The following is a 25,094-nucleotide window of genomic DNA, read 5'->3' on the forward strand; positions in this document are numbered from 1 at the left end:
TATTAGAGGACATGCTGAATATTTATATATATATATATATATATTTTACACAAAAAACAAATTCCTACTTTTTTTTTTAGTTCAAGCCCTCCTCACATGAGGACAACTAATAAAAAAATGGTACCAAACATGTTGCTGTAGATCAAATCTCTGCCACAAGGGGGAGACAGAGGCTCCCCTGTGCAGAGGTAAAAACAGAAGTTTCTATTGTTGGCTGCTTCTGTCTGTCTCTTCTTGAGGTTCCTCAGTCAGAGCTGTGTGTTTCTCCGTGTTTCTATGCTCTGTTTTCTATTTTCTCTGAGAAGTCCCATGACACAGTGACTCACAGGAACGCTGCCTGGACTCAGACACATGGAAAACATGAAACAAACCATGATCTCTGGGCCAAAGCTCCTCCACCAGCTCTGTTTACAGCCAATTTAAATAAACTAAACCACTGAGTAGAAGACCTGCGGAATCCCACATTTAGGATGGATAGCTATGTTCTTTGAAAAACTGCAGGACTTCTTACCGACCTTGTTAAGGTCCTGTCTGAATGTTTGACCTGAAGACTGTGAAGTCATAGGGTGGAAGCAGATCTCCAGTGTCTAGCTTGAATGTGAATCTCTTTCCACTAGTTTATTGTAACATCATTCACCAGTTGTTCCAGAGCCCAAACGGTGTGGAGGCGACGTTAAATCTGAATATTCTACTCGTATTAAAAGTGAACTCTTCCCCCGCCCCCTGGTATTTGAGGAACACTGTTGGGTTTTGATGCAGGTACACACTAAACAATTTGCCTCCTTGTGTGACACTATAAAAAAGCAACTTAAAGGGGCAGTATCATGTAAAATCAACTTTTTTAGCTTTCCATCATATTATAATGTTGTTCCCTTAAAATCATACCTGGAATGTTATCTTGATTCTTTCTTGCATGTTTGAGAAATCTCCCATGGCAACCATTCAGCTGTGCAAAATGTCTGGGTGGACCTAGCCCCGCCTACAAAGCACAGGTCCTCCTCTGAACTGCAGTTTCCAAGCTTCTAAGCTTCTGCCTCACAGAACAATGGCTCCCCCACTCACCTCCTTCAGACTAGCTAGCAGCAATTACAAACTGCACATCTGCTGAGCTCATTGTTGGAGCTACTTCAGTGTAACGCTGATAAAAACGTTTTTTAAGGGTTAATAGAGAAGCCATGTATTGTTGACTTCCTGAACCTTTCAGAAAGAGCAGGAGTTTTTAAAGTAAGCAAAAGGAGCAAGGAAGACAATGACGTTGCTACAAGGCACTTAGAAACGTGGAGTGTGGAGTTTCAGTCCAGACAAGGTGACAAAGAAGTGTTTTGTCCTGTTTTCTGGTCAGGAAAACAACACACTCCTGTGCTGGCAGCAGCCAATAAAATGTCACTGTGAGAGTCAAATGAAGCATGACTGAAATATTTCTGAGTTTTCCATACCTGCTTGATCCTGTTCAGAGTCACAGTGACCTGCTGCAGTCAAAGAGGTGGTGAACGACCCAGACACTGGGACATGACTCAGACATGAACAGTCACATCCCATCTGCAGTTGGTTCATGTTGTACACCTTGACTGGCCAAATAAACAGTCACCACCTGAATTTAACTGAACAAACAGGTACAGGCTTCCTATTGGACAGCTACTGCATGGACAACTGTCTCACGTTATTTAACCCCAGTGGCTTCTTGTTTCTTAAACAACCATGTGGGAGGATGCATCCTGTGGTCATAGAACATGTGAGCCTGTTTAACAAGGGTCAGATCGTTAGCGTCAAGCAGAGAGAACATCTCAGGAGATTCAGAAATGACTAAAACGGGGTTGAGAACTGTTTAATGCATAACTCTGGTCAACAGCCAAAAAACTGCCTGGGGTTTTTTCAACTGTTTTAGGGTCGTGTTGATGAGCTGAATCCAAAAATCTCATTGGTTTTGCTCAATCAGGTCAACTTTCTGAATATGGAGCAACATGAGCATCAAAATGCAAGACTTGTTCTGACATCTGGATCAATGAGTGATGAGCAGGAGGAGAGATTCCATCAGGACAGAAAAGAGACGGAGAATTTTACACAACGAAGACATAATGTTCAATTTACATGTACTTACCCTTAGTGTTTATTATTCAATTTATAGAAATCCAAGTTTGTAGCATTTAATTAATACACTCTGTTAGAAAACAATTTATTTCCCCTAAAACTTTTTCCAGATGAGAAATATGAATGGAAATGAACTGATAATGTCACAGAAATGTTATCAATTTAGTCAGAAGATGATTTCGCTTAATCAAATTAGAACATAAAACCTGACCTGACTGAGAAAAATGGATGTCATTTTTGGATGCAGCGGTGAAAAATAGTCCTAATTCAGTTGAACAAACACAGACAACTTCCAAAAGATGCTCTTTTTTTTTAACCCAGTGTAATTACAAACTGGAGGGACAGTGGGGGACCATCATCTTTGAAGAAGAAATGTGGTTGGAAAAACCCTGAATAATCTGGACCTGTGATCTGTTAAATGTTTGGTGACATCATATTTGAGTCAACATCTCTGGGATGTGCTTAAGAGCTTAACATTTCCAAGAACATTTCCACATCACAATGTGATGGGAACTCAAAGGGACTGGGACCAAACAGTTGAGTAGCCAGGAGAAATACTCCAATCAATGACACTGCAACCTACAAAAGAATGAACTGTAGAGTGATGGAAGAAGATCATGTCATCTGATGGGTCCAGATTGATGGGCGCTTCAGGGTAAGCAGCCATTAGAGAGGCAGACGAAGTGATGATCCATCATGGCATCTTGTTGGGTCAGTGCTGTGATCCGGGGTTGCTCCGGGTGGTCAGGTCAAAGTTCAGCAACATTACTTTAGATTGGCCAACAAAGAGTTCGGACCTGAACCCCGCTGAGAGTCTCTGGGATGTTCTGGAGAAGGACTCTTCCATCATAATGCAACACTGGATAGAAATAAATCTTCTGACATTTCAGAAACTCACCAAAACAAAGTTAAAGGCTGTTCAGCAAAATATTAATGGGACCTTTTTGGTTTTTTCGGCACCAACTTTCTTTTTTGACCAGGCGGTGTGAGACATTCAAAGAAAGCTGTATAAATCAGACCATGTTGTGTTTCCCTGATGCTGACGGCCTACAGCTGCTCTCAGAAAAACATCTTCTTAAAAAGCTTTCTGCCTGTTGAAATTAGCAACCATAAGGAAGACCAAAACCAAGGAAAAGGAAATGAACTTGACACGACCAGAAACCAGAGTTCAAATGAACCTCGTTAAGGAGGATGAGCAAACCAAACAAAAGTCTGAAAACGTCACTTTGAGACACTTCGGATGTTGATCAATGTAATCTACAAGGATTGAATCTGTTTTCTTCAGTCGGCTTCGATCCCTTGTGTTTTCCCTCTGAAGTTCAGTCATTCTGATCACTAGTCCAGGCTGCTGCTCTCTGCTGTTATCTTGCAGTTATCACAAGGTTAAACGCTGGCAGGCTAACTGGTCTCGGTGTGTTTGCGGTCCAACGGAGATTGGACCGACTCCAAGTCAACAGGAAGGTTGCCAAGCCAGTGTCTCATATAGAATGCACTTCCACACTTAGACCACACTTCCTCATTTAGACATGTTACCATCACCAGCTGATATGAAAACCTCTAACAATTCTGTCATGTAAGCTAACTCAGATCAATAGTAAATAGACAGGATGGCTAAATGGCAGATATTTAATTAAAATCAAACTTAACTGAATATTTTGAGTGATCAATTCATGCCAACACTGAAGCGCTGTAACAATTTTAATCAGCTGTAACACAGTATTAAGTTGGGGTGCTGATTACTGAGAGGTAATGTCAAAACAGTCGATTTCATGACTGTTAATGTAAACTGTTGCTAAAATGATATTTCCCCCTCTGTATTTCTCCTCTGAGTTGTGCAGAGTGTCTGCAGGACACAGGAGTTTTCAGGGCCGCAGAATGTGACAAAGACTCAGCTGACAGCTCCGTGACGTCAGAGCGAGGCAGCACAAAGCCTCCGACCTCTGAGAGTTCACCACTGATAACACACACACTCAGCTCTGGCCTGCCTGATACAAAGAATCACAGTACAACACACACCCTGCAACCAGACAATGCCTCCATCCGTGTGAGTTCGCAGACGACATGAAGGACAAGGAATTTACACAAATACATAATCCAGCTCTACCAAAACGAGGCCCTAACTATGCAAACGTTGGGCTTTCCAGGCCCTTAATGGCCCCTGCTGTGTTCCCATTTCCACTGATGGAACACGTCCAGCTAGGTCTGCCGTCGGATGCAGGCGATCTGAGCAGCGGCGCTCTCATCAGCTGACCCGAACCTCTGATTAAGCCTCCTCTGTCGTTCCCTCCTGACCGCACACATTTAAAGGCCTGGCAGGGATCCAGAACGAGCCGCAGGAATTCCAGTGAAGTTCCACAGCAAGACGAGGGGAGCTGGGTGTTAATGAGCTTAGTTCCCAGGAAAACAACAACAACTGTCCCATCAAGTTCAGCAGACAGGTGGAGAAACCCTGAAGCTGTTTTTTTCTTTTCTTTTCAAATTGAAGATCTGTTTCGTATATCTGGTTCTGAGTTTGGGGTAGTTTGAAGTTTCCAATGAACTGAACAAATGAATCAATAGAAAGATTTCAGAAACAAACATCCTACACTCATGACTTCAGCCAAGCTGATGTCACATCCTCCTTTGACCCGCAGCTCTCCTTCCACACCTCAAATATTTGATCCTATTCACTGTAAAACTTAATTAGTTCTCCTTACTTCAAAAATAGATGCAAAATTGTTGCCTCAAAGTTTTTCGTCTTCATTAAGTTAAGCTGAGTAACATTAACTTGTGCAGTTTTTGTGAGCATGACTTATGTTAACTTAATAAATCTGAGTATGCTGTAATTACTTAAACAACACCTGAAACATTTTTTTTTTCTGAAGCCTTTGTTTTTTTTTTAACTTACATAAAAATGACTGGCTCCTGCTTTTTACTGTTTCTCTACTCAACCTTTACCAGAACTTATGAAATAACTAGAAAGTGTGCATTTCCTATGAAAATGCATTTCCTATGAAAATGCAAGTGTGAATGCTGAATGCTCAATGCTGAATGCTTTTGGTGAAAATGGCAAAAGCGTTTGAAGCCAACTGCTGAAGACTTGCAGAAAGGTAAGAAATAGTCCATGCAGTGTGAAAAACCCAAGTAAAAGCCAAAATTAGCTAAAAAATTAAAATACTAATGATAGCATCTAGGATACCACTAGCATGCTGGGTTACAGTAATATACTGTATATTCCATGCAATGTAAAAATAAATAAATACAAATAAATAAATTTTAAAAAACTCATGTAAAACTTAACATTTGAAAAGTACAGAAACGTTCTATTCCTTCTGATAAAAACGGTGGGTGAATAAAATCCATATCTTTTATGGTTCCTGAGATATCAACATTGGTTTGGAGGCATCGTTTAGCACGGCGACTACAAAAAAACCTGCCACATGCAGTATGACAAAAAAAACCAACAATATCAAAAAGTCAAATTATTCCCAGGTTTTAAACAGCATCAAAGCTGTTAAACTGCCCAACTTCAAAATGGCCACTGCCTCTGAAAGTGGATGATTGGTCGCCATTAACAGGCAGGAGCTGAAACATCCACTGAGAAACACAACGGACATTTTATATTGTAATTCTCAATTCTGCCACAGGATGGAGCGGTTCCCCCCGTGGGGTGAAAAATTCATAAAAAAGTTTGAAGGTTATGAATACTAAGAGATATATTGGTCATTAGGAGACCAAGCTGAATAATATAAAAGTTGAATGGTGAAAATAGCAGGAGAAGAAGCGCGGCGAAATTTACGGAGCAACCAGAAAAGTGGAACTCAATGAATATAGAATTCATACTAATCAGTTTAATCACTTATTTTCAGCAAAACATACACAATCATAAGACTGCTCATGAAAATGAACATACACCTCACCCATGGTGCAGTTGTATGTATCCAATGCATTGTGGGATACCTTGCTGACAACTCTTCCAGATTACTTAAAATGAACCAAGTTCATTTGAAAACGTTTTGACCTCAATAGGCCTTCAGCATTTTTATGTTAAAAATAACTATGTAAAAAAAAAAAAAAAGGTTAAATGAACTGAATTTATTTAATTAAAGTCAACATTTTAATTCACTGTATAATTTAATTCTAGTTTAATTGAGTGTTAGCCATTAAACCGACTCAAGTCAGGTGAAGAGGCAGCTTGTTATTTCCATAAAATCTTTGTTAAAACTGAGCAAATCTAACTGCTGTTTCTGACAGCTAGTTCAGTTAGAAACATTGATTTTAATACTGTTATAGGCGTTCCCAGTCCAGAAATGATGCTTTCCCATTTATTACTCCCACTTCCTGCAGAGATCGGCCAGATTGATTCCAGCCAGACGGCCTGAATGACCAGCATGTCGTCAAGTTCTCCACAGGTCTGGTACCGACCCAAATGGACCAGACAAACATCTAAAACATGCACAAAACTGGGAGGTTACACTCTGAAAATATTTCATATTAAAATAGTTAAGGTCACACTCTTCAGGAAGTATTACTAATTTCTCATATGTGCATATATATATATATATATATATACAGATGGGGCTTGTGCTCCAACTACATGAACACAGTCAGTAAATCTACAAAACCAGCAAATTTCAGTGCATTTCTGAACCACTGTTATTTTTATTTTTTCAAATACTAATTAGCTGTGGCACTAGAATTGTCTGCTCCTTGTTTCTAATCAATATTTCATACTGTAACGAGATATGAGACGCCAGGCAGGATGGAAACTTGGTTTGCTGTGTCACTGTGGGAGAAACTGGGACAAACTTTGATCAGGTTACATTTTCTCAGCACCACTCAATTTATTCTTTACTTCACTGCTTCATCAGCTGCTTTTCACCTCCTGTAACTGTTCTAAAAATAATTCTAAAAATAAATATCTACACATTGCAATACCCACCTGGCAGAAAGCAAGGCTTCACTTAGAAAACTGATAAAAATGTTCATAAGGATTGTAACATTTAGGAGATGTTATCCCATAAGGACCATAAATGTTTAAAGCAGCATTTCATCTAATCAGATCCATACCAATTAATAATAACTTAGAACAGCAAAATTCAATTTAAATTTGATTATTTGGGTCACAATTACATTCAGTATTGGTTTAAATATGTCTAATAAGTAGTACACTGAAAATCTTATGTAATTTTAAGTATCACATAAAATTAATAATTATATCTAATATTTTTAACACATATTAATAACCCTTATGGCATAGATTACATTACAGTGCATATATTCATATTTTTGAGTAGTAAAATATCTGAAAATAAAACACTGGCTCAATATGGAGAACAAAAGTTAAAACATGACAGTATTGTATTTAAATGGAAGTAAAGTAGGAAATCACTTTTTACATTTTATTTTTGTTGAAGTCATATTTTTTGTTTGCGAATATAAAGAAAGAAGGCATAGAACACAGAATGCGAAGTCATTTTAAACATACAGTATTTGAACAACGTTGTGATTCTGACACACACACACACACACACACACACACCCCCACCCCCCCCCCACCCCCCCCACCCCACACACACACACACTCCTCACCAGTAGGTGGCGGCAAAGCGCACCGAATAGCTGTTTGCCAACCGCCAATAAACCCAAGAAGAAGATTACACATCCAGGTGTTTTATAAGTGACATGGAGCTGAGATAGCGCAATTTACAGGGTTTTCAATAATTAATAATGCATAGATTAATGGATATTTTATTCATCCTTACTGGTAGAACTTTGAAAATACCATTCCAGGATTTATTTTTAGTAGAACCTGTTTTTCATTTTAGACGCATCTGCTGCTGTATTCTGGATTATCAATATGACTATCGACCCAAATCAACATATCGATGCATCCCTGATTAAAACCAAGTATTGAACATCGCACTTTTTGGTTTCTGACATTTTAAAATTTTAACAGAAAACCACACAACTATTCATCAAACTGTTTCCAATGTCTAACTTTTTTTTTTAAACGAGATTTCTTTTATTATTTAAAATGAAGAGGTAAATCTACTTGATACCCAAAGTGTCAGAGCTGCAGTTATAGGAGACGTTTTGTGCCAGTCAGCTGAATGACAATCATTCTTTTTCTCTGGATCAACCACTGATAGTTGCTTTTTTAATAAAAAATTATAATAAGTGTTATTTTCCTCATGTCATTCACTCTTTGACATCATGATATGAGGATGATGGCAATCCATCACCTGTACACAGTCACCTTGCAAGGTTTTCAAATAGATGTTAAATACTATGCTACTTTAAAAAAATTTTTTTTTAAAGAATTGCCATTTTCCCAAGATTTTTTAAAGAAAGTATCAAAGAGGAGACCAGGAGTAACACTGGAGGAGCTGCAGGAGGTTCAAACATTATGTTGTCTCTTAGAGCATACACATGCAATCTGTATGAAATATGAAATCCAACATATATGTCTGTTGAATTGTGTCATGTGAGTGTTGATGCTTCCACACAGCTGCAGCAGAGAAGCAGCTGTTCAGCCCCCGCAGCATTCGGTGAAGCAAAAACCTCTCGGTTTCACTCGGAAACAACTTCAGGTCTGATGTGTTTGTGTGCTGCGGCAGAATGTGATGCTTCCGTAAGAGCTTTACACAAACACCTTAACATGCTCACAGCTTTAGCGCTCTCAGCCTCTAATCTGATCACGGCTAATTTTCCTTTCTCTCCTCCCTGGGATTACAGATATTCACAGCTGCATGAACCTAAAGAGGTTCATGTAGGTTCCTGTGGTTCCTGTGTGGAGCGCGTGGGGTCAAAGGAAAGCAGAGTGCCACACACTCTACACACACACACGGTTTACTGAGGTCTAATATGGAGCAGTGGTGATTTTGTAAGGGTGGAATAATTGTGATGGGTGGAGAGAAACAGCAACTAAAAGCTTGTATCAATATGAATACAATGGATGTTTTTGTTAAATCTCATTCAAACACTCTTTCATCTATTTCAGCTCAAACAGCTTTAAATGTCAAAAAGGGTATGAAAAAATACTAAATGGTAAAAACTAAATCGTCTCTATCTCCATAAGATCTTCCTTCATCGTCGGGTGGACCTGCAGAGGGCTGGCGCTCCTCCTCTTCCTCATATGGCCCAACTGCATGCTGGGGTGTCTTGAACAGATCTTCCTTTATGGAGCTAAATTAAGGCCAAATGTTTTGATAATTTAAAAAAAACCCAAAGATGTAATAGAAAAACTAAAACTTGAAATTGAAAACTTAAGGTTGCCCCCTACACAAAATCTGGGCCAAAAGTTAGAAACAAACAAAAAATACTGATCTGAAAGTGAAAAGATAAATAAATTGTAGTTGTAAAAGAAACGAACGTTTCTGAAAACATAAAATGTGGAGTTGAAAAAAAAAATCTTCATATATTGTCACCTTCCTTGAATAATGGCCTATTTCAATTTTTGTCAAAAGTGATTTTGACAAAAGACTTAGGAGATTATCTTAGGCGAAGTGAACAATTTAAATGAATAATTTCTTCAAAAACCTTCCAGAATTAAATCAATCTTATTTGAACTGAGAGGAAAAAAAATACAGCACACATATTTTTTATTTTTAATACATGATTGTATTTTTCAAGTTTTCAACAACAACAAAAATTAGCATCTAAATTTGACTTTTAGTTTTTCTATTAGAGTTTTGTGTTTCATATTAATATAACATTTGGCCCTAATTCAGCTCCATGCTCCTCGGCCAGGCCCCGGAGGTCCAGACTGGTCCCAGTGAGGTCCCAGTGAGGTCTCAGCGCGCCGCGGCTCAGCTGTTCGGAGGACAAGCTGATTAAGTGGCGGGATTTCCAGCAGATCAGAGCTGCTATTCCCAGCCTGGTCCACCAGGATTACCTCCTCCTCCGTTCAGGGAGCAATTTAGCTTCATGTCGTCGTCCACCAAACCATTACTGCGACATACAAAAGTATTTACACCCCTCTGCCTTTTCCATATTGCATCCCCGTCCCCATATTAAATCCAGATGTTTTATGAAGGCCTCAGGTAAGTTTATTTAACTTAGCAGCATTAATATACAGGATATGAAACTCAATTCATACAGCAGACAGTTTGGCAGACAAGTTGTAGAGAAGTAGCAGGGTTGAGTTCTAAAACAATATTCTGACATTGAAGCTAAATGAATTTTAACTCTGGAGGAGCTGTAAAGAGCAACAACTCCAGTTGAATAATTTATCAACACAACTGTTAGTCATGCGTTCCACAAATGTAGCATTTGAGGAAACACAAAAATAGCAAAAACTTACATTAGGAGTGAGCGATATGGGAAAACGTTACCATATTTTGCAGTAACGTTGTGATAACGATCGTGATAATGTGATGGTGCTGCAACACCATCAGTGTGACTGATGGTGTCACAGTAAATAATAGCCCCACAAATACAAATATTGCTCTTACAAAACATTCCCATTTGTAATAAAGCTTCTTTAGGACACCAGTCACATAAAGAAGTGTGATTATTAACACTATTATTAACATTCAGCTGCTCATGGTAACTTAATTTTAAAATTTATTGGTATTTATTGACGCTTTTATTCAACAAACAGTTGAAAAAATAGTAAAACTATCAATCCTGACAATAAGGACAGTTTCGGGGGGTTTGGGAGGTATATACGTCACTAATTAACTTATGACAATAAGTCAAAATCTTCTGATAACAAATTTATCACAATAAATGATAAACAATACAATAACAACTAGACTGATTGTTGCAATTCCGCTCAGTTCTCATCTCCCTTCCCTGCCCCATCTGGGATTTCTTCCGTTCAGCTGGATTTCTCTGGCTGAACTTCATCTTGGCCAATCAGCAAGCAGAAGCAGAAGTAGAGAAACATAATGTCCATTTTCTGTTTTAGAATTGTAGTCTGCCCCTCCTGTAGTTTTAGCAGTGACAGTAGAGGAAGTGAACAGTCTGTGTTGGTACAGCTTCCAAATACAGAGATGTTAAAGTTGCAGCAAGAGGAAGATTTAAGACAAACTTCAACAGAGGCCACGCCTCACAATAATTACCTAACAGACCCTCTGTATGAAGCAAAGTGTAGAACGATGGGCAGCTTTTAAACAAGCTAACTGACGAGCTAGATACAAACACATTCCACACTTTTCATATTTATGTTTTTGTTAGTTTTATAAAAACTATATTTCATCTTTTTCTTTCTACTTAATTATGCACTACTTAGTGTTCATCACTTAAAATCTAATATAATTAGACGTTTGTTTGGTTTTAATACTTCTTCATGGCTCTATCTGCAACTCCTGATATAAATAAGCTTTTCAGCAGCTAAACAAGTCGCTCCATTCACTAGCTGGCCGTTAGCTGAGCAGATTTCAGTTTGTTTTGAGCTGAAAAACTCTATAAATTCAGCTCAATGTTTGTCTTACAGTAGGCAGGAACTTTATTTTTGGCAAGTGCTCCTATTTACTTTTCAAATACGGTTAGCATGCTAATTCATGCACTGAGGAAGAGTTCTGGTTGACAGGAGAAAGAAAACAAATCCAGTTAGCTGCTTTCAGAGGGAGACTGATGGCTGGTTGGATACAGGCAGAGACTAAAACAGCTCAAATCTTTAAAACACTGCAAACGGCCGTTATGAGGCTTTACAGCGGCGGCACATTCACATCGTGTGGCGGTTTACACCGAAATCAGTTACGTATATGGAGAACTAGAGGGAGGAGACAGTGTGGTACCAATGTTCTTCCTGAGAACCGAGATTATGAAGAATTAAAAATTCCAAAGTTCTGGAACACAAATGCACGACAGATGTTTTAGATATTTAATAGTAAAATAAATTTAAAAATCATGCATCTCTTGGTCCTTTTCCCAATTACACTCTGCATTAGTTTATGATGTGAAATCCCAATGAAATTGTTGAGATGAGGAATAAATGTGAAATAGTTGGTAAAGCACCGTGTAGCAGACACAAAATCCTTTCAGCTAATTTATTATTTTTCATGTATTCTTCCTTACAGGGTTCAGTTCAACAGGCTGTAAAATGAAAAACAATAAATTTCACTCATTTATTGCCTGTATAAACAAACACACAAAAAACCAAAATGCTCAGCAAACCTAAAAGTAGGTATAAAAGGTTAACCTTATAATATCACAACTCAAAGATAAACATCCTGAATATTCCAGAAGAAGCTCGTGGTCCGAATTTCTGCTTGATGCAAGCAGTGACCGGCGGCTTCCAGCCTTCAGGTTCTGGGTTTGGTGGCGAAGGTGAGGTACCCCGTGTGGCCCGGCATTTCTCTGGGCAGAGTGGTGGTCTTGATTTTTAGGGAGGCGGGGTTTGCAGCAGCAGCGGGAGGAGCCTCCTCCACGGCCTGAGAGGAGGACGAGGGAGAGCCGGAGTCAGGGCCGAAGTCGGGCAGCTGCAGGGTGACGGGTCGGACGTTATGGACTCTGAGCAGAACCTCCAGGGTCCTGACCTCCTCAAAGCCCCGCTCCGTCAGCGCCTGGCACGTCCTCTGAACCTGCTCTATGCACGGAGAGAAGGAGCACAGCCGGCCCCCTGCAGGACGACACGGGTAACCACACCCAGATAAGAAACTGGTTAATGCTACCATCAAGTCAGCACTTGCATAATATGCACACGTTTTTCATACATTTCGATTTTTTTTTTTTTTATAATGTCAAATTTATTGCTTTGACTTTATGTATAAGAATTTTTTTAAATAGCAGTCCAGGCAGTGAGGCATGCATATGAGTCAATACTTTGCAGATCTCCATGTAACACATGCAGGTGTTTTCAGGCAAGTCTTCACAAGCGTTACAATTCTAAACCAAGACACCCATTCTCAATATAAAGCTAAAGTATTATAGATTTTCCAGGCAGACAGTGCAATTTTATAGCACAATCAAGTAATTATGTTACCTTCAGTTGCTATAAAAATGCAACATATCTAATATGACTTACAAGAAATTTGATTTTGTAATTTAACGCCTTGAAATGGGGCCTCTGTTTCTTTAAAAGCTTCTGCTCTCCGCACAACATGGCTCCTCTATTAAACTTTAACAACAATTTTACCAGTGTTGCTCTGAGAAGCAGCTCCTACAAGGCGCAGATCCTCCAGGTGTTTACTAATGACCAGTAGGGAAGTCGCAGGGCGAAGGGTCAAAAGCTTGGAAGCTGCAGCTCAGAGGAGGAGCTTTGCCTCGAAGGCGGGGCTAAGTCCACTCAGGCACTTTACACAACTGAACGGTTGTCATGGAGATGAAACTATTTCTCAAATATGCAAGAAAGAATCAAAGCAGCACTCCAGGTATGTTTTTGATGACAGAATAAAATGATAAATTGATGTAAAGCTCAAAAAGTCAAGTTTTCATAGTACTGCTCTTTTAACTGGACCAACGCACAAATATTTTTTAATCTACACCATTCCACTGGAGCTCTGGTTTTCCATTCGCCCTAAACGTGTAACTAACCTCTTCTTGTGTGAGGCCTTGCGTTTTTATTGGACGTTTGGTGTTTTTAAAGCTGTCTTAGCTCTGATTCTTTGTTTTCTTGTAGAACACTTGGAATTAACCCGTTTATGAATGTTGTTATATCTATATATAATCTTATAATACACACACAAACAAAAAAAAACCCAAACAAAAAAACAACTGAAGTTTTACTGAGATAAAATCAGTAAAACTTCGATGATCTAACTGGTTGAACAGGATTCTTTGTAAAAAACAAAACAAAAAAAACTGATTTCTTTTGCAAAAAACATTAAAAAATCCTTTCACTGAACAATGTGACATTAATACATTTAAAGGCAGTGGATTTCGCCAAAGAGAGGACATATGAAGAAAGAACATAAAAAAGAAAGATTCTTCACTGGTTAGTTCTTTTGGCTGAGACACACTTGACTCCATGTTTATAGAAATCAGTTTGTGTAAAATTAGATGTTTTCTTTGAAAGAACTAAACATCCCTCAGGTAAATGTTTTGGACAGGATTCCTGGGCCAGTTTACTCTGAGAAAACATTCCCTCCTTTAATACAACTTCTACACATGCATTCGTTTCCCACAAACAGGGATATTAAAAAGAAAAACATCCATGCAGATTGTTGGCTCCCGGCTGCAGCGTGCGGATCATCAGAGGATCACCTGCTGGCCGCGGCCTCTCGTCTCCACGCTGAGCCCCGAGGTCGTCTCGGCGGGAGGCCGGAGAAACACGCCAACAAGCCATTCATGGCTGACCTAAAGGACACACACTGACACGGAGCGGTGCAGCTGCAGAGACCAGCTCTTGGGTTAGTAAAATAAGCTGAGTTTTCGAGTTCAAACCTGAACTAGGGAGGAGTTTTAAAAAGTGAAACGTGGAAGAAACATGCAAACTTTAGCCCTGAAATAAAGGCTGAAGAATAATTCATGACAGTCATATGGAGGTGTGATCTAATTATAGGTCTTTGATGAGGTTTATTTACCAGATCAACAGTTTTACTCTTTCCCAACTCCAATGATTTTTAATGGAAACCCTAATTATTAACTCAACTAGTGTTTCCAAGGTTCTAAAAACCAACAGGTCGGCTGGTGTTGAACAGGTTGTGAACACAAGGTTCTAAGTGCCTCGTCTCTAGGAACGACTGAAGACCTTAAAAAAAAAGAAGACGTAATAATTCACAATGGAGACTATAAAATGAGTTAAGACTCAATAAAACAGTTTGTAAAGACAAGGAGACCTGTCGAGTCAGCTGGCAAGTTCATCTGTAAACCCTGGTTCTCTCAACAGCAACCACCAACCAACTACAAGAAATGTTTATGACTGAAAATTGGGCTAAAGCCATCGGTGTTTTTGATAGTTTTACTGTGAAAGCTTCAGCTTAGCACTAAAAAGACTCACATGTATAGATAGTAGAATATTTATAGCAGGACTTTAACAGGCCATGGTATTGAGAAGTGGTGTTGTACTGCTCAACTGTTTTTAACCAAGTCGAATGGCAAAAATGACTTAAGAAGAAGTCTGCCAAAGGAAACAAGCAGTGACGTCCATGTCCGAGGCTATTGCTAGCTCTTTAGCTCACCTTAAAAAATAAGACGAGGTGGTGGGAGTTTCAACAGCTTCCCCTCAACCAACGATTAGGTAAAGGAAAAAAAAAATTAGTGGTAAAGAGTGCATGGCCAACATTGACCTTAACTTGAACTTTCCCAACAAAATACTAGACAGAAGTATGCTGTAGTCCCAAGACAGCTGGTTAATTGGAACCTTTAAAAAAATGTGTGTAAACTTGGCCAGACGGAATCCTCAGGAAGAGGCCAACTGACAGGACTCCCAGGATTCCTAACCAATTCAGACTGGCGAGTTTGACCAATAATCCCACCAATAATCTCATGAAGCCCCATGTTGTTTTTAGAATGTGTTCTGCAGGCAACTGATATCGTCTCTGACGGTGATCTTGGCAATGTTGCCGACTACTCAAGAAGGAAACTAGCTATCCTAAAAGTCACTGCAAGTTGCTAAATGACATTGCATAATTTGTTTAACTAGTCACCTATATGATATTCTAATTTACACTATAGGAAAGAAAATTCATTTTTGGTAAAATACAAAAATCAGGTAAAAAAATAAAGTCAATGTTGCCTCAGGAGAAGGCAAAAGTGACCCAATCAAGACAAGCTCAGTGTTTCTTCTACCATTATCCAAGAGGGGCACCCAGCCATGCACATGAGGCTGATCGTGGCGCGTAGTAATTGTATGTGTTCACAGTTTATCAGACTATCTAAATAATGCCAGATCATATTGTCAGCTATTTCTGTCCCTTAGTGATTGCTCATCTACCATCAGCCCTTTCTCAAACTAGGTTTACAGTTCAAGCGTTGACCTGGGCTGCAGGATCTCCATGTCAATCACTCAACACGTCTTGCGCTCTGCCCTAGTTCCTGGTCATGTACCTCTGAATTTTTGCTCAAAATTCACTGCTTTGAGTGATCTTAGTGTGGATCGCTCAAACTGGACAACTTGGAAGGTGCTCTTCCACAGCAGGTTCAACTGTACCAATATTTATATGATCCCTGTATGAGGATACATTTCGGGGGAAAATGGTACCAACCTACGCATCAAGCATGAAAGTCACACCGCTTGCTCAACTCATGCTTGCTTTTTAACTTTTAAGTGTCAGTCCAGTTAAGTTCTGCTCTATCATTGGCTTTGAGGATCTACAATTTATGTGCAGTCTGTGACTGAGACTTAAGGACTCAACTGTCTGTACGTGTTTTAGGATGGGGGAGTGACTCATGGGAGAACCTGCTGTTTGTTAAATGAACAAAATCATGGGCTTTCACTCCAAAAGTTCCAAATCACACCAGAAGTCTGAATACAAAGTTACCAATTTGTCAACCTGGCCTGCAGGAACCTCATTGTTGGTTTGGCTTAGAGTTTCTACATTTAAGCAGAGTTCATCAGAGAACCTTAGTGTCGAGAAGAAGCCTTCTGCAGAATGAGGGTATATTTAAATACTTAGATTTTTACCATCCATTCATAAAAAACATTTTTGTTGACAAAAACATTCCAACAAATGTAATTGCACTGCTGTACCAGTAGGTGGCAATATGGAAATCCTGACCACGCTAAAGTGCAAAGTTCATGTTTTATTTGATATTTATCATTTCCTGTTCTTGTGCTTGAAGGTTATAGGTAGAAGTTAGGACAAAGTGCACATAATAACTATTCACTTATTAACATATATTATGGTTAAAATTAAATCACCATTTCACTTTACTGGAATGGTGATTCACAACAATCAAACTAAGTATAAAACAAGAACCACTACTTTTTTGCCACATAAAAATCTTGAAAACTTAAGAAAACAAAGATTTTACTACAAAAAAAAAAATCCCACAGCAAATATATCAGAATTTTAGAGTCAATATTTTGTGACACCTTTGGTTTTGACCAATAAACATCCAAATTATTTTAAGAGAGCATGGTTGTGCTTGGCCTTTAAATCAAACACATGGATTTCTAAAGTGACTTCACCAACACAAGGAAAATATTTTTCATAAGCATCTGATGCATTACTTCCTCCTGGGTTGTAGCTGTGCAGATAGTCACGTCGTGCTTCTGCATTATGACCGCAGGAGCTCAACACTTACCTTTAAATGTGTTATTTGATCTATATTTACCTGTGTATTTTCAGGTTTTCTAACTCGGCTACATCACACAGAGTCTTACTTATTCTGTCTTATTCAGAGCAACATTCACCAGACCAAACATTCTTTGCTTTAACAGTTTTCATGTTCCCTTTCAGGCCTTTTAATAACTTCTGCCTGGCACGTGATCCTTTTGGTGATTCACTGTACATCCGAAGGTTTTAATGCAGTTTAGCTTTTATGAGGCATGTGAGGATAAGGTGCACACTGTATGAAGTCCCAATAAAACGCAAAAAAAAAAAAGATTAAGTCTACAGACTTAATCCTCTACAGGAGGAGTGTATTGTATCTGGTAACCATTAAATTAGACCGCAGCATACTTCAGATAGCAGTCGTTCCTTTGGCAAACAGGACCAGTGTTCCCCTCGAAACGGTCACACAGTTTAGTGTCTCCTGGCAACAAGACGAACACACTGGGAGGGGTTGGGTTGATCATTCAACAAGGGCGTCTCCAAGCGGCTGTTAATGCTGTCAAGTTTTTTACTGAAAGTCTAAAACGGAAAGCAATTTTGACATAATCCTGTGATTCCTCCCGGTGAAGTTCACGGTTTACAAGTGTTTATCTTCACGAGAAACACAGAGAGAGAGAAAGTGAGGCAGTGAGTGAGAGAAAGAGGGAGGCTGGAGATGCTTGTTAGGATTTACAGTCCGTCTCAGAGGTCTGGGCTGCAGGCCAGAACATCAGGAAAATTACAACTCGCAGTAGGGGGAAAAAAAAGTATGCTTTCCTACGAGATCCACTGGAGGAGAAGAACTTCCTGCAGCTTTTCAGCTTCAACTCACAGAAACCACAAAATACAACAATAAAGGAAGTCAAGAGTCTTTTTTTTGTTTCACCTACGTGGCTCAGTAAAAAGAGGGACACTTTTTCTACAGATTTCCTTAGCTTTATATTTTTAACCCAGGCATAAACATGTCAGACTTTGGCTAGATCATTTCAGGTCAGCAACAGACAGGAAAAAAAACCCAACTTGTTCTGCAGTGGGAAGAAAACAGAGCATTTCCATATGGAGTTGCATTCAGCAGCCCTCTGCTCATAGCAATACCCAGTATGGTCATGGGATCGCTCTAACAGTGATGTGGCAGCATGTTATTTATCTGGATCTGTATGTGTGTGTGTGTGTGTGTGTGTGTGTGTGTGCGTGAGGGAGGCTAGTCTATGAAAGGAATATGCAGCAGTGGCACCATAAAAGGGAGAGGAGGTAGGAGAGTTGCTCTGCAGCATACTGGCTCCTCCTTCAGATTTATCTTCATATTGAGGCTTAATGCTTGTAATGATGCTATTGATCTCCCTTGTGATGCAGGGAATCTCCTTTTAACACTGAGCAATAAGAATGAGGGTTTGGGAAAAACAACAAAAAACACAAGAATACAAAAATATCCTGACAAGGTATACCACTGGGTATGTTGACCTCAGTGTGACTGCAAACAGGATTCACGGTAGTGAAAAACGTAAAAATACAAAATAAAATTAAAAAATCTAAAAACAATGTAATACCTCATTTTGACCCTCCACTAAACTGTTTTTAATAGATGTTAAATTTAGCATTATGACGTAAGGAAATGTAATACTGGGCTCACAACATGACAACTCTTACAATATGTTTAGGAAAAACCAAGAAACATTGTTGGGAGGGTTGAAGAACTTCAATAATTCTCTAAACACAACTACAAATTTAAAAACAGTGACATTAACTTAGCACAATTACAAAATCAAAAACACAACAACATTAGCAAACCAAAAGAGACGGGTCCCAGCGGGAAACCTGAGACATCACTGATTGGTTGACACAGCTTGTGAACTGGAAATTATTCTGGCTTTAGTGTATTTGTTAAAAATACGAATGAACATTACCGGGGATGCAAACGTGGCTATCGCTACGCAGGAATATTTTGAGGCAAGACTTGAAGCTTGTTAGCAACAGATAGCTTTGTGACTGTCTTCTCGCTTATCTAAAACAAAGAGAGTGAATGCCAGAATAATTTCTGATTCTAAAGCCAAAAATGGAATCTTCCAATCAGTGATGTCTCAGGTTTCCCTCTGAGACCCGCCTCTTCCACTTTGTTAATGTTTTGTTTTCTTAAATTGTAATTGTGCTTTGTTGATGTCGTTATGTTTTTGAATATGTTGTTGGATTTTTTAATTTGTAATTGTGTTTAATTGTTGAGGTGGCTTACACATTAAAACCACCATAAGAATGTATTTTTCTTCCCTAAATACAACATGCTTCACAAATCCCAAAGTGTGTTCTAAAGAATGTGTAATCAATGTAGAATATCCCAATGGAGGTTTAACTTGACAAAATATAGAGGATCCCCAGGATTCGTGGGGATTAGAGACCATAACTAGTTCTCTTGTGAATAGCTGAAATCTGCAAATACTTTAGGACTCCTCTGATGCTTGCAATAGTCTAATTTAATGCTTCAAATACTAAATACACTTTAATATGCATTAGTACGCACAGTAGCAACCATCCTGACACAATCACAGAAGCTAATATTCACAGTCTTCCCTTAAATCAGCCAGTTGATCAGTGAAAAGGAAAATAAACAGCACACCTGATTTAGCTGCTTTGCACATGCCAGTCAATAGCGTGTCTAGTCGCCTTATGCCAAATCACATTGTGTCTATGTATTTATGTGTGCTCTACAGACAAATGTGCAAATAGGCAAATTTTCCATGATAGACAGAGTTGCGTTCAAGAGAACAATTCGCAAAAAAGTGCAAATACTGAACAGGAATATAGGTGGAGGTTCACTGTATTGTTTAACTCATTTTAAAGGTGACCAATAAGCAAAAAAAGCATTGAAAATTATGCTCCTTTTTGGGTTATTAAATTTAAATAGTTCATCACGCTGAAAGAGGCTCTGAATCGGATGCTAACTTTAGCCTTGTGGGCGGCTAACTATTAGTCTTAGTAGCCAGTCACCCTATTGCCATTTAGCTTCCAAATGATTCAGCTTGAATACATTTTAATTACAGGCATAACTGAGACAACCTTTACCATTTCATACCTTTAAATGTTTAGTTGTCTAGTATCCTAACTTTTTTGAGAACAAAAGGAGCCATTTGCTTTGTAACAGTAATACATTTTCTTGGACTGCTATGACAAATAATAATTGATATGATTTTTTATAGTCTACTTAGTTCCATGTAAGGCAGTGTTTAGATTTTATTCCTGGAAACAATGTTCCCACCGTACAATATTATTCATTTGGTTTGATCCAATCCGTTTACTTTGTCATAGTTACTTGGTCGAAATTAATTAAAGTTACTTGGTCAAAATTAATGACAGTATGGGGACATCTAAAGTTTACCAAAAAATAAGATAGAAATGATCATCTCTGGTAATTCATCATTTTTATGGCCATTTATTTTATAAAAATACTAGATCCCCTTCAGGACAAACTATCATTGTGTGATCTACATGTATTCTTTAGGTCTCGTGATTGGAAACGTTGCTCCATGGAATCAGGAACTGAAGTCATCCCACCAATATTACACCCCTGGTCCACTTCAGGTGGTTGTTTCTACTATAAAATGTCAAGGTAAAACAGGAAGGCAGAATGAGTGACTTGGTGATATAGTACCAAGCAGCAGAAGAAGTCCATGGTGCGCAGTGGGAGAAGACTAACAGAATTATCTTCCAGACTCCATCAAATCATGAGAAATATGTGCTTCAGCAGAATGGGATACAGATTAACAAAAATACAACTTGAGGATAGTCCACAACTATTTTTCTTTTAATGAATGGATTTGAAAAACCTTGCTGAGGATTGAAAGAAAGTCAGCACTTAACTTGTGGAATTTCCCCAGACCTGGCTTGCAGTGTTCAGGTGAATGTGGGGCAGTGTAAGCCATGCTCCTTTGGTTCTGAAACTTCAGAACATCCCATGTGAGCACACAGGGCCAGGGATCTCAACTGATCTACTCGTATAATGAGAAAGACAAAGTGATGTGAGACGGGAAGTTTGTGGTTGTGTGTTTAGTGTGGAACTATGATCTAAAAAGGGATCGACTGCAAACAGAAAAACAACAACAAAACTAATGTGCGGTGGTTTTAAGTGCTTGGACAGAACGGTGTGTTTACTGGTAAAAATTAGAAAAAAGGAGGGGTGAAATAGTAACTATCTACGAAATGTGTATATGATTTAGCAAAGAGGCAAATAACCCAAATAAAAGAAAATATCTCTAATAATTCATTGGAAATCCACCTATCCACTGATTTCTTTTCTCCGATCATAACTAAAGAATTCCAAAAAAAACGCACAGCTTGGGAAGATGAAATAAATACATATCCTCGCTGCTACTTGACTTATTGTCGACTGGTCCTTTCAAAGCAGCTAATCAATTCATTTTCGTTGGCACTGATTGGACAGAGATAACGAAGATGTTAGCTTTTGCGGTAAAAGCAACCTGATAGATGTCAGCTGTTGCTTAATTTTCCTCGTGAGCTGCACTGCAACTTAAAGTCTAGACTGCACTCCTTACCAGGTGGTGGTGCTAATAAGTTACAGGGAAGTTACAGGAGAAAGAAAAAACAGAAGAGAAGAGAAGTTCGACATGGGAGAGGGTGGAAATCTGCAGGTTTGGAGTTATTTGAAAGATAAATGTGGAGGGTATTAAAAAGTATTAACTTTATTGTTTATTTGATCATATTTCTTATTTTTATTTCAAAAGTATGCAACAAAGTATGTCATGCTGTAGCTTTGATTTGTTAATGCAGTCAGAGGGACTGTAGGCCCATAAAGAAGAGCCACCATGTTCTGAATAAATGAAATATGTTTTCAAAAGTTATTGTGTGATGTAGACGTAAAAAAAGTTAGAAGCTACACTGTGTCAGTACTTGGACCTGACAAGTACTTCAACTTAAGAACTTGTTTATGACTGGAAAAAAGACTGGTATTGGGACAGCACTAAAAACTAAACATCTTGACAGAAATGTGCTACTCTAAATGTTGTTTACTGTGAAGCGGTTCCTGGTGGAACCATGGCCAAACAACATGTCTGCCTCAGATAATACAATGTTCATTCTGCAGCTTTAGCACTCACTGGAAACCTTTCCGTGTTTGTGGTAATGTAGTGGAGAAGGATTGATTGGGAGAGTGAGTGGAAATGATAAATTATTATATTACAGAGAGGCAAAGTGCATGGTGAGTGAGCAGATACATTGTTTATATAACAGCTGTGGTGCATCATGTGCTGCTGAGAGTCGCAGGTGGAGCTAAAGCCTGGGTGAGCTCTGGACCGAAGAGCAGAGTTCTGTACTTCATATCAATAGTAGTTAGTTCAATAATCCAACATCATTTGTTCGCCATTCTGCTACATTAAAGGGTTAGTATTATTTAAATTGACTTTCTGAGCTTTACACCATGTCATGTTATTCCCTCATCAAAACATACCTGGAGTGTTGCTTTGATTCTTTCATGCATGTTGAGAAATCCTTTAATCCCCATGGCAACTACTCAGCTGTGCAAAATGCTTAGGCGGAGCTAGGTCCGCCTCAAAGGCAGACCTAGCTCCGCCTTTGAGGTGAAACTCCTCCTCTAAGCTGTGGTTTCTAAGTTTCCGCCTTTTCTGCAAATTTTCTGCGAATTTGCTAATTCACAGCAATTAGCCAACTGCGAATCTATTGAGCTCGTTATAGGAGCCACTTCTCAGAGCAGAACAGGTAAAAATGTTGTTAAAGGGTTAATAGAAGAGCCATGTTGTGATGACATACGGAAGGCAGAGCTTCAGAAAAAGCAGGAGTTTTTAAGGAGACAGAGGCCCAATTTCAAGAAGTTAAATTAACAAAGTAAAAAACAAGTAAAGTCATATTTATAACAATTGAAGGTAACAGTCATTTCATTGTGCTATAAAATGGAACTATGTGCCTGGAAAACACAGAACACTGCCCCTTTAAGTGATTAAATTATATTGTTGCTGCTCAACAAACAACTTGAAGTTATAATTCCCTCATGGAGTCCATCTTACCGTGCTTCTTCATAGCAGCCTTGGCATGTCCCACTGCCTCCCAGGGACTGGGGATGTCCAGGAAGACTGCGTCTGCGACCCCCGTCACTCCAAACCCATCCTTGCACACGTCCTGGTTCCTGACGGTCACCAAGTGATCCACACGGTGCTCCTTGAACTCCTCCACCACCTTTTCTGCCCGCTGCTGGTGGAACTCCACTGTGTGCAAGTGGCCAGTGGGGGCGATGGTGCGCAGGATGGCGTGGGAGAGGGATCCACTACCGGTACCTATAGAACCATAAAGGGGATAGCGAGATGTTTATGAGTCTAAAGGTATACAGAAGATTTCAAAGCTGTCTCTGCCTACATCCCCCAGAATGCTGTGTGGTTCTGGATCTGAGGTCAGCTTTTCTGAAATAAGGTTCCACAAAAAAATTTTTTAGTGAAGTGTTTTTATCTCTGTATAAACAAAACATTATCGGCTTATTTTATCTGAAGATAAAATACTTTGCCCAAATGTTCAGATCAAATCTTTATGCAAGACCCAGACTGAGATGTTGTCATTTCTCACAAAGAGCTGTAAGCCTGTCCCAGGTGGCTCCAACCAGCTTATAGCTGCTCACTCTGCATACTTCCAGAGCGCTTTACCAATAAGAGGATGCTTGACTTCCAAAGAGCCATTCATTTTCATGTTGCAGTGCTTTGGGTGCCAGAAACAATGATTGCTAATGTACGTGATGGGAGAGCAGCCCTGTTCAGAATGACTTACAGTAAGGGGAGGGCAAGCAAGAGTCCGAACCAGAAGGAGAGGTCAGCAGATCCCATCCTCCCAGACTTTTCACTTTAACCCATGAAGTGATGTCACCGCCGCCTTTGTTGCGGAGGCCACAAAGAAGGCAGTGTTCTGAAACACGACTAGAACCTCCACACTGCTGGACCGGATGGAGAGTCGCCGCTAACAAACAACAACTAAGGTTCACGGTGGCACTTGAAAAAGGAGATAAAAACTTGGAAGATTGTTGGATAAATGGTGAACAGAAAAAGAGACGGTTCTGTTCTATAATCCTGTTCATTACTACATAAAACGAGTGTCTTTACATGATGAACTCCCTGTTCAGACATTCAGTCAGTAACGCATTGAAACCACATCTGATTACATCAGAACTCCCATCAGCCTACAGCCCACACTGGATGGAAACTAACATTCAAGTGGATTTCCTTCAAAGTTTATTAGCTGTTTGCTTTAAGTTCCATATGAATGTGGTGAAAACTAAAGGCTGGTAAACACAACAATTACTCTCCTGGGACAATTTGAGAGATTTTTTTTCCCCATAGCAACTAACTTCTCAATAAAGGGATGTTAGTTTCCAGGCCTTAGACTTTGCACAATAAAGGATCTACAGTCACTCTGATCTCTTTGTCTGCTTGGTATATATATACAGTACAGACCAAAAGTTTGGACAAACTTTCTAATTCAATGGGTTTTCTTTATTTTCATGACTATTTATAAGGCAAGAAATCCCATTTATTAGCCTGACAGGGCACACCTATGAAGTGAAAACCATTTCAGGTGACTACCTCTTGAAGCTCATCAAGAAAATGCAGAGTGTGTGCAAAGCAGTAATCACAGCAAAAGGTTGCTGCTTTGAAGAAACTAGAATATAAGGGGTATTTTCAGTTATTTTACATTTTTTTGTTTAGTGCATATTTCCACATGTGTTATTCATAGTTTTGATGCCTTCAGTGTGAATCTACAATGTCAATAGTCATGAAAATAAAAGAAACTCATTGAATTAAAAGGTGTGTCCAAACATTTGGTCTGTACTGTGTATATATACTGTATATATATATATATATATATATATATTTATATATA

The 25,094-nt window shown here is 39.1% G+C and overlaps 2 protein-coding genes across 3 annotated transcripts in view; both read right to left on the minus strand.

Annotated features, from left to right (window-relative positions):
* LOC116708618 (MAP/microtubule affinity-regulating kinase 3-like) overlaps positions 1 to 25,094 on the minus strand; it is a gene marked incomplete at its 5' end in the record, with an annotated part of 485,947 nt that overhangs the window by 439,201 nt on the left and 21,652 nt on the right. The gene's annotated exons all lie outside the window — the stretch shown is intronic.
* trmt61a (tRNA methyltransferase 61A) overlaps positions 11,886 to 25,094 on the minus strand; it is a 39,048-nt gene continuing 25,839 nt past the window's right edge. For both annotated transcript variants that reach the window (XM_032546530.1, XM_032546529.1), the window contains exons 3-4: positions 23,240 to 23,506; positions 11,886 to 12,637 (exon numbers count right to left, since the gene is read on the minus strand). In XM_032546530.1, coding sequence (XP_032402421.1) covers positions 12,321 to 12,637; positions 23,240 to 23,506 — 584 coding nt within the window. In that variant the 3' untranslated portion in view covers positions 11,886 to 12,320. The remainder of the gene's footprint in view (positions 12,638 to 23,239; positions 23,507 to 25,094) is intronic.

The sequence above is a fragment of the Xiphophorus hellerii genome, chromosome 19, assembly GCF_003331165.1.
Source record: "Xiphophorus hellerii strain 12219 chromosome 19, Xiphophorus_hellerii-4.1, whole genome shotgun sequence".
In the NCBI taxonomy this organism is placed as follows: Eukaryota; Metazoa; Chordata; class Actinopteri; order Cyprinodontiformes; family Poeciliidae; genus Xiphophorus; species Xiphophorus hellerii.